Genomic DNA, 10,460 nt, shown 5'->3' on the forward strand with positions numbered 1-10,460 from the left:
TTTGCTTTTAGACTTAATGCACCAAATTTAAAATTAGATTTTCCAAGGGCATTTTTAGTGATGGAATTGTGTGATGGAGGAGATTTAGATACTTTTTTAAGTGAGTATGCAGCACAACATCATGACTATCTCCCACTTGATTTAGTTAGTAATTTATTTAAACAAATAGCAGCGTCTCAACATTATCTTCATTTTGAAAAAGGATTTATTCATCGTGATATTAAATTAGAAAACTTCTTATTAGTTAAACATGAACCTTATCCTATTGTCAAAATTGCTGATTTTGGATTTGGTCGTGCTATTGCTGATGTAATGGCTACTTTTAAAGGTACTCCATTATTTACTTCACCACAAATTATTAGAAAACAACCTTATACATCTAAAACAGATTTATACTCAATTGGAGTATGTCTATATCGACTTACAACATGTCAATATCCATTTTCTACAACAAAAAAAGAATTTTATAGTCAAATGAAAGAAAGAAAAGAGGTAGAATTTCCTCTTCGATTTAGAGAAGATACTCGATATACTGAACTTATTGACTTAGTGAAAAAATTAATGTGTTATGATGAAGATAAACGAATATCTTGGGAAGATTTCTATAAACATCCATACATGAACCACATTTAATTCATTATTAGTTTTATATTAATTTTATTTGTCATTGATGATGAAATATAATAACTGAAGTTATATTAAAAAGATAAAATAAAAGAAGAAATATGAATATACAATTACTTTTTAGAAATAGGTAAGACAACAGTTTTACACCCATTAATAAGATTAAGTGATAGTGAATGTTTTTTATTAATTGAACTTGGCACAACTAAACAAGGCTTTGTATCATTTTTCTTTAATTGAGAACTAGTTGATTGAATAGTTGTAAGAGTAGATGGAATTGAATGACATGAAAGTGAAGAAATAGAATTTACATGATGAGATAATTCATACTCTACAACTTCATCATAAAGCCAATATTTTGAAGGATTTTCAACTAAATTAAATGAGCCACTAAACATTTCATGTTGAAAAGGAATAAATTTAGGTTCAATTTTAAAAACCTTTGAAGTATTATTTTGAATTGAAGAAAGACACATTAGTTCAGAAATAATTTTATAAGTTTTATCTCCAAGAATTAATATTTCTTTAGTAGAATAATTTTTGTTTTTTAAAGTAACTGTAATAAACTTTTGCATTTTAATTGTTACTTTTGTAGATTTAGTTTTTTTTACTTCAAATCGAAGACTCCCATTATATAAATTAATCGCAAGTTGTAACAAATAATTATATGTTACAGCAAATATATTTCTTCGATGATATCTTTCATTATAACTTCTTGAATTTAATTTTGAATATTCTCTTTCTTCTTTTTGTACAATTTCAAGTAATTGTTTATGACTTACTTCTATAATTCCAAAAAGACCTACAACTTCAATATATTGTAATGCCTTTTCAGCTTTTTTAGGTCTTTTTGCTATAATAAATCCAACCCCTCGATAATTTAATAATCCAATTAAAAAAGCCATTCTTTGACATTCTTCTGTTATCCCTCTTTGTTTGGCAAGTGTGTTTATATCCCGTTTATCCTGAATTACACTTTGAATACTTGAACTTATTTCTTTTTTAGGTTTTAGTAATTCAGTTGTTTGACTATTAATTGCTTCTGGTAATTGAACATTACGAAAATCAATTTCATCAAAATTATTATATCGACTCATACAAAATTCAAAGTTTCTTTTTATTTTTTAGTTTTCTTTTGAATTTTATTTTAGTATTTTATCCCGATTTTTCATGGTTTTTTAATTAATAATTAAAAATAACATAATATTGGAATGATTTTACTTCTTCTGTTAGTATTATAAACTATAACTATTGTATTTAACTTATAATACATTATTTTGAATCATCACATTTCTTTTAAAATGAAGAAGTTGATGAAGAAATAGTATAAATAATAACAGTATTTTCACCCAACAATAAAATATAAAATAAAAAGTATTAATTTCTTATTTTTCAATACATCAAAGTAATTCAAAAAGAAAGAAATATATAAAAAATTCTAAAAGATATTTTTGAAAGAAAACCTAAAAACAAAAAGAATTGAAGAAGATAATTATAATGAACAAGTATAAAGAAATAAAGAAATTAACTTAGAAAATATAGTTAATGATATCAACCTCAGATGGAATCATTTTTGGTAATACTGTATTTACTAATGGAATTACTATAAAGGAAAGAATTGAAGGATACATTACATTAACATTTGATAAACCAATATTTATAAAAAATATATTAGTTTGTTTATCTTTAGTTCATTACTCTGGTATTACACCATTAGGTGGAACTGGGTCTGTGTTAATTGATGATGAACCAAATGAAAAAATGTGGACTGGAGTTGAAAAGAAAATAATACATTCTGAAGAGTTTGAAGTTAATTTTAATCATTATGTGACTGAAGGTCGTATTACTGAAATGTGTCCAGGGACATTTAAATATGCTTTTTTTATTCATACTAATGAAAATTTTCATATTACATCATTAATGTCAAATGGTGTAGGTATTTGTTATGAATTACATCCGATAGTTGTATTATTAAAAGGAAGAAAAATACATGGAAAACCAACCACAGTTCCATTATTATATAACAATATTGAACTACCTCAATCGTTATTAGAAAGTTGTTATACAAAAAAAGAATATAATAAGTATGTTTTGGATATTTTATGTGACACTGGTTGTGGTTATCAAGGAGATGAATTAACTGGTAAATTTTCAATTACTAACAGAGGAAAACAATCAATTGAAAAAGTTGTTCTTCATTTTGCCACTATTGTTATGAATATTTCTAATAAAACTTTATCACGTGAAATTAATAGTTCTACATCAGTATATAATATTCCTATTGGTACTTCTACATTCACCTATAAAATTAATATCCCAATGAATACACCACCAGATGTTACTGATTCTCCATTACGTATTCATAATGCAATTGTTTTAGAATTTAATTCTGGAAAAGTTTTAAAGAAAATTAAAAGAGCTGTTTTACCAATTGTTGTATATGCTCGTACTCCAAATTCAAGAAATGTTGATGAATATACTAAGTCTATTAAAATTGATACTTTAAGTCCTTGTTCATTTGATGAAATTCCTTATGGATTACCACCAAAATATGAATGTTTATGTCCAAAAGGAATAGAAACTATTTATACTATGGATAATCAAGTCATTAATATTAATCATATTAAACGTGACTCAACCTTTCTTGACTACCAAACTTCATGTTTACCTCCAGACATGAGCGTTGGTTGGTCAAAAAATAAATTAGTATTTATTAATCATTCTTTCAACTCTGTCTCATGGAATGATCCAAGACCAAAAAATGAACGACTTCCTCAACACGTTATTAATGAGTGTAATGGTTTGTTAACAATAACAATTGAAGAAACTAGAGGAATTCCATTAAGGTCAATATTTTGTGTAAAAGACTTAACTAAAAAGAATTATATTGAAGGGACTGTTGAAGTACCATTAGACTCAGCTCAAAATAATGTAGTAATTACAGTAAAATATAATAAGAAGTATATTGGATATATTGATATTGATTTCAATTTACTTCCTATGGATAGGGGTATAAATTCTTGGTTTTTCCTTAAAGAACCTGAAGGAAGTGAATTAGGATTTAGTGGAATGGTAAAGATGCAGTTAGTGTATAGTTCACAAACAATTAGTTCACTTAAAATACTTGAATATCCAGCATATATTTCAACACTTCATTTTCCTTATTACTATGTAACCCCAACACTAAAAAAACTCAATGATTCACGTAACAAAATACTTCAAACAAATAATCAACAACCTTTCCTTACTTATGGTGATAATGAAGCAATGATAAATATTCCTCATTACTCTAATATCTATCATACAATACCATCTTTTTTCCCTCTTCCTATTCCTTTATTACGTAGTAATGCTGGGTATATTGCATCAACAAATATAATTGATGTAGAAATTGCTAAAAAAAGAAGACCAAGTGCAAGTATTTCTGTAGCAGTATCAAATAATATTTCTCGAACAGCGTCACCAGGATTAAATAAAAATTCTTCGTGTTTAAGTCAACAACCTAAAGTAATTTCATCAACTCCAATTCCACCAACAACAAAAGAAACCCAACCAAATGTTTCAATTATCCATGAACGTACATCATCACCAGCTCCAAAAATACCTACCCTTTCTCAAAACAAAGAAAACAATTTAATCTCTCGAAAAAGAAGATTATCATTAGGTAACTTTTTATCAAAAAAATCTCATAATAATTATGGAACATTAGAAGATTAATTTAAAATTAAAATCATTTTTTGATTTTTTAATTATTTTTCTAATAAACTAAAAAATACAAATTTACATAAGAACATTATGTTGATATATTCTTAAATGAAATTTATTACTTTAAAAGTATCAAAAATTAGTTTTCATCATTAATATACAAGTAATACAAATTATATTTCAAAAAAACCATTATTAAATGAGTGAAAAAAGAAAATACCAATTAATTTTTCATTAGATTAAATAGTAAAAATTACTTCATTAAATGTTTAATATTCAAAAGTTAAATAATTATATTAGTATTTATTTTTTTATTTATCATATTAAAGTATTTTGTATTGAATTACATTTTATTTTAAAGTTTATTTAATTAATTTTGAAAATAGAATTATAAAACTAGAATAATTGAGTTATATCAAAAGTGTACAGTTATTAATTATTATTTTAATAATCAGAAGGACGTTCTTGTTTTGGACTTGAATCTCTACTATTAATTGATTTTTGAGGATTAATTGAATGGTCAGAATTAAATTTTATTGCAATAGGTTTATCATCAGGATTTAAAGTAACTAAAGATTCTTTAGATAATACATGTATAGGACTCATTGAATGAGGACTTGTTTTTTCTGAGAAATATAAAGATGTAGGATCACTAGTATCACCTCTTGGTGTTTGTATTTGTCTATTATGTAATTTTACAAATAATTTCTTTGGTCTAGAAGCACGTAATTTAGCACTACTTATAGATTGTCCACCAAATAATCCAGAAGAATAACTAGGAATAATACTATTAATGATTTCAAAAGCATCTATTCTTTTAATAACTTTATAAGCCAATAATGTGCTATGATCTAATTTACCTGGAAATTTATGAGGGTCTGGAGGTAATTTTTCTCCAGGATGACTTTCTACAAATCTTCTTGATGACTGTGTTGTTTCAGTAATATAATCTCCTAGTTGTTCGACAAAATGACACATTGAACTTGACGTCTTAAAAATTGAAGTTATAAGACGTTCAATCCATATTTGTTTTTTTTCTAAAAAATATTGTGTTTTACTTGCTTCATTCCAATCAACAGCATCAATACCAATATCAATTGGGTTATAATCTAATAATGTTGGATCAAAATTATCATGATATCCATCTGTAGCAATAATAACAATATCACCTTCATTACATTTATCTAATTTAATACTTGCATTTCTTAAATCTGGATATAAGTGATCAATAAAAGGACCAATTCTACCACCACAATCACTAACATCATTTAATGATGTTCTAATACTTCCTGTTAATTGCTCTGTTTTCATTTGAATTGGATTATATTTATATGAATGACAATCACCAATAGATAATGTTAATATAATTGGTTCTTCTTGATTAGAATAAACAATAACATTAATTATGATAGTTGCTGTACCAATTTGAAATGATTCAATACCATCATTAATAATTGCTAAATGTCCTTCATATGTACTTTCAGCCATTAATTGAGCAATTTCTTTTGTATTTTTACATTGTTCAATTTTATCAATAATACTTTCTAAAATTTTATTAACTGCTGCTTTCGCAGCATTATAAACATTATTTCCTAGTCCACATCCATCAGCTAAAACTACTATTGCCATATCTTCAAAAAATGCTCCTTTTCCTTTATCACAAATAGGATTTCCTATTTTTTTTCCATCTCTAAAAGGGTATGTTGAAAGTGATGTATAAGCAATACTTTCAGTTGAAAATATAGGATATATCATTGGTGGTGGTGTAGTATCACAAACAATAATAGGTTGTTGATTTTTCTTAATTTTAACAGGTATCCTTTCAATACTTTTTATTGAATTTTCAAATGCATCATTAAACATTTTCGTAGTTTTATTCTTCTCAGCTTTTCCTAGTTTCTTCATATTCTTTTTCTATTTTTTTAGTTCTTTCATTTTTCTTATTTTTTATTAATTCTTTTATTATTCTTTTTACTACTTAAAATTTTCTTTTTTTTAATTTTTTTTTATTTCTTGAATATATTTTTAGAATTTGACACTTTCTCTAAAAATAGAAAAAGAGAAAAGAATGGTGTTTTGAATCTTCAATTAATTCATAACTTAAATTAATTTATTAAATTCTTATTGAGGCTTTGATGATTTATTTCAATTAAACTATAATACAAAACCTTTGGTTTTGTACATAGTATTGATATAAATCAAATGAAAATGGATTTTGACCATAGTTAATTTCAATCCAGTCCATATCAGTTACTGTAAATCCTGCCGTTATGTCTGTCCATCTAACGTTAATTGAAGGGTATTTTTTACCATCAAGTGTAAAAAATACTTGACTATTTATTGTATCAAACCCACAACCAACTATATGAACTTCATCTTCATTTAATCCAAATGGTATTCCATATTCAGACGCTTTTCCTTCATTAAATAAATCTCCACAATCTGAATGAAATCCAATACTTCCTTGATCCCATCCAAGATGTCTTGATCCCTCAAATGGATAAATACCAACTCCCATTATTCCAATTGAAATAACATTATAACCAGATACAGTTAATTCAAAGTATCTAATTGATGCAGGTATTTCATGAAGTTCATTCTTAGAATCATAAACTTTCATTTTCAAATTTTTATTATTTTTTACATAGAATTTTTGACTATAAAATTGGTAATTGTCATCAACAAAATCTTCTGTTTTAATTACTCTATTATCAACAATTTTTAAGCTCTTTGATACTGAATAAAATCGTCTAAATATAAAATGATTTGATGGATTAAGCATTTCATTAATTGATAATTCAGATGGAAGATATAAAAGTAAATTACATAACTGTTCTGATTGTTCAACTGAAAGTCCTTCATATTTCATTGGTGATATCCTTTGATTCGATTTATTTAAAAATTCTAAATGAGGACTTTCTTCTATTAATAAATTTAATGTTTTAAAACTTATTTCAGGTAATTTACAATTTTTAGATTGACGAATAAAAAGTTTTGAAAAAGAAGAAGGAACTTTTCCACAGATATTTATTTCTTCATTAAAAAATAACAGAATTTCTTCTAGTTTTGGTGAAGAGACAGAAAGACTGATATTATATGATGAACTAATAGTAATACTAATTAATGATAGAAACATATCATCTATCATTTCAAATGATATATAATCACATATATGTATTATTAAATGTTCTAATGATGGAAACGGTGTTTTAAATCTTAAATATTTACATTCAGTTATTTTGAGTGTTTTTAAATTATTTGATATCAATGAAAGAGAAACCATGTTATTTTCTATTTCAGATGAAATATATTGTAGTGATACTTTTTTAACTGATTCAGGAATACTCCATGGAGCAATATTCTGATTTGGATTAATGAGTAATGACTTACCCGGAATACCGCTTATTATTTCTGAATTAGAATATGCTTTATTTATAATAATATTAAATTGATTTATTTCAATTGTATTTTGAATTAAAAAACTTCCATCAAATGAACAGTAATTTTCAAGACAATATGGTGTTGGATTATTAATAAACCCACGATGACGATATTCAATTCCTTTCATTCTTTTTATTAGATCTGCATTTGATGTATGTGTATTAAATAAAACAATAATTCGAGTTTCTCCATTTTGACGTATATATCTAGTTAATTCATTAACTAAATCAATGGTTTGATCATTTAATTGAAGAAAATTATTGTTTGAAGTAGATGTAAATATTAAACGAGGAAATTGAATAAACATATTCTCTCCGTTATTAGTATATTGTTTAAAAAATTTAATTAAATTTTCTATTGAACCTGTTATTGATTGAAGTTTTGTAAATCTATGTGCATATTTAATAAAGAAATTTATAGTATCTGAGATTGTATCATCACTACAGAGGTCAAGCGAGACGATTTTTGGTAAAACATTTAATATTTTTTCTTGATATCCAATTAATGGATGAAAATATGGTGACTTAATACATCTGGCTCTTTCAAACCATTCATTGTAGCAAAAATAAATCCCACAAACTTCAAACGTATCAGTTTGAAATCTTTTAAAAAATGAAACAAAGGACTCTGAAGAATAAAACATAGGATTGGTTTTTAATCCTTTAATCGTATCTAAGCATTTGTGGTTAACCTTAATAAACCTGTATATATCACGATATGTTGGAAAAAATAATACAACATTCATTAAGTAATTTAATTCTAGTTGTTTCCGTTGGTTCATGTTGCTAATTCTTATTTTTAAGTTCTTTTTAAATTAATTTATTTTGTTAATATTCCTATTTTTAATTTAACAATGTTTATCAATGAAATTAAATGATTCTTATTCCTCATAAATTACTCTCTTAGTAGGAATTATTAACTTTATTTAATATCATTTAATATCATCTTACTCTTTACTAGTATCAAAGACAAAAAATAATGGTTTCTTTACTTAATAAAATATTATTCTAAAATAATTACGATAAATGCCTCATTATTTAATCAAATATTCTACTAAATATTTGATAAAACTAAACTCTTATTACCAGATAAACAAAAAAAAAATATTCTTTAATGACTTTTCTTTTTTTATAAAAAATGAATTTGAAGTTGAAAAATCAAAAACATTACACATATATTGAAATAAATCATGACTTTGAATCATCAGTTATTGTCTTGTTATGATGTTATCTTTTAGTAGAAAACATTTTACTCAATACTTCAAGAATAGTAGGGATTATTGTTTATACAGAAATATCATTGATTATAATAGAAGAGTGAGCATTTATTAAGGTGGTAGTGTTATTTATTTATCAACACTCAATTCCATTTGTTAATAAATGAATTGAATATATGAGTATTATCAATAGAAAAGGATATATTTGATGGAGTTGAGAATAAATGGAATAATGGAATAATAATATGGTTGTACATGATATTCATTCAACATAAAATAAGAAAATAAGAAAATAAAGAAAGAGAAGCTTTAATATACATTAAATTCAAAACCAAATGAGAAAGTTACTTGAATGAACAATAAATAAAATGATGAAATATGAAATGAAATTAATTCAATTGAAATAAATGAAGAATGGAAAAAACACTTCTCAACCAAAACGAAAAAATAAAGAATAAGTAAAAAGTGGATGAACAACCAACCTTAAAGCACAAGAACATGGCTAATCTCTGATGAGTAAAAAATAATAGAAAATAAATTTAATACCACTTAATTAACTACTTTTTAATCATTTCATAAACAAAAAACACCTTCCTTGAATATAAAGAGAAATGATGAGAGACAAGTAAATTTCTATTGAAATAAAAATAGAGAATTGAATAAAGTTTTTGTTATAAATTGAATTCATTTAAAAAGTGAAAGAGAAGAAATTCAAAAAATGAATAAGAAAAAGAAGCAGTAAAAAGAAAAGAAAGATGAAGAACTAAATAAACTCACCGTCAAAGAAACTCAAAAAGTAAAATCAAATGACTAAAGTGACACAAGTATATGCACCATTACCATCTGTTACAAGAGGAAAACCAGTCCATATAGGGTATAATGACCATAATAAGATGGGGACACATATTGTTTATCCAACAGGGAATTGTATAGTTATTAAGAACGTTAACAATCCATTAGACACGGATATTTATTATGAACATACAAGTGAAACTACATGTGCGAAATATAGTCCAAGTGGATATTATATTTGTTCAGGGGATGTTCAAGGAAATGTTAGAATATGGGATACGACACAAAAAGAACATCCATTAAAGTTTAGTTTTAAAGCACTTTCTGGACCAATTTATGATATTGCATGGACTGGAGATAGTCAAAGGATATGTGTAGTTGGAGAAGGAAAAGAGAAATTAGGAAGTGTATTTATGTGGGATGCTGGATCATCAGTTGGAGAGATTTCAGGACAAACAAAAACATTATTGTCATGTGATTTTAGAGGAACACGACCATTTAGATTAATTACAACGGGAGAAGATAATTATCCATGTTGGTTTGAAGGACCACCATTTAAATTTAAGAAGAGTATGAAAGATATTCATAGCCGATTTATTAATTGTGGAAGATTTTCACCAGATGGAAGTTTGTGTGTTTGTGTATCAAGTGATAAAAGTATATCTGTATTTGATGGGAAACC

General features: G+C 25.4%; 6 protein-coding genes across 6 annotated transcripts; 3 read left to right on the top strand and 3 right to left on the bottom strand.

Moving 5' to 3' along the window:
- Positions 1–60: 60 nt before the first annotated feature.
- EHI_015960 (protein kinase, putative) lies at positions 61–633 on the top strand (the record flags this gene model as incomplete). The annotated part of the gene is made up of 1 exon (XM_001914230.1): positions 61–633. The coding sequence occupies one exon, from the start codon at positions 61–63 to the stop codon at positions 631–633; it is 573 nt and encodes a 190-aa protein (XP_001914265.1).
- A 104-nt stretch (positions 634–737) lies between these two features.
- Positions 738–1,721, bottom strand: EHI_015970 (uncharacterized protein; the record flags this gene model as incomplete). The annotated part of the gene is made up of 1 exon (XM_650993.1): positions 738–1,721. The coding sequence occupies one exon, from the start codon at positions 1,719–1,721 to the stop codon at positions 738–740; it is 984 nt and encodes a 327-aa protein (XP_656085.1).
- Positions 1,722–2,169: 448 nt separating this feature from the next.
- EHI_015980 (uncharacterized protein) lies at positions 2,170–4,341 on the top strand (the record flags this gene model as incomplete). Its single annotated transcript, XM_650992.1, has 1 exon — positions 2,170–4,341. The coding sequence occupies one exon, from the start codon at positions 2,170–2,172 to the stop codon at positions 4,339–4,341; it is 2,172 nt and encodes a 723-aa protein (XP_656084.1).
- A 432-nt stretch (positions 4,342–4,773) lies between these two features.
- EHI_015990 (uncharacterized protein) lies at positions 4,774–6,234 on the bottom strand (the record flags this gene model as incomplete). Its single annotated transcript, XM_001914231.1, has 1 exon — positions 4,774–6,234. The coding sequence occupies one exon, from the start codon at positions 6,232–6,234 to the stop codon at positions 4,774–4,776; it is 1,461 nt and encodes a 486-aa protein (XP_001914266.1).
- Positions 6,235–6,478: 244 nt separating this feature from the next.
- On the bottom strand, positions 6,479–8,515 carry EHI_016000 (uncharacterized protein; the record flags this gene model as incomplete). Its single annotated transcript, XM_650991.2, has 1 exon — positions 6,479–8,515. One exon carries the CDS (start codon positions 8,513–8,515, stop codon positions 6,479–6,481), a length of 2,037 nt encoding a protein of 678 aa, XP_656083.2.
- A 1,277-nt stretch (positions 8,516–9,792) lies between these two features.
- Positions 9,793–10,460, top strand: EHI_016010 (66 kDa stress protein, putative; the record flags this gene model as incomplete). The annotated part of the gene is made up of 1 exon (XM_001914232.1): positions 9,793–10,460. A coding segment is annotated over one exon (668 nt), but the record flags the coding sequence as incomplete, so codon positions are not given.

Source organism: Entamoeba histolytica, genomic scaffold, assembly GCF_000208925.1.
Source record: "Entamoeba histolytica HM-1:IMSS scf_1104750516497 genomic scaffold, whole genome shotgun sequence".
Lineage (NCBI taxonomy): Eukaryota > Evosea > Mastigamoebida > Endamoebidae > Entamoeba > Entamoeba histolytica.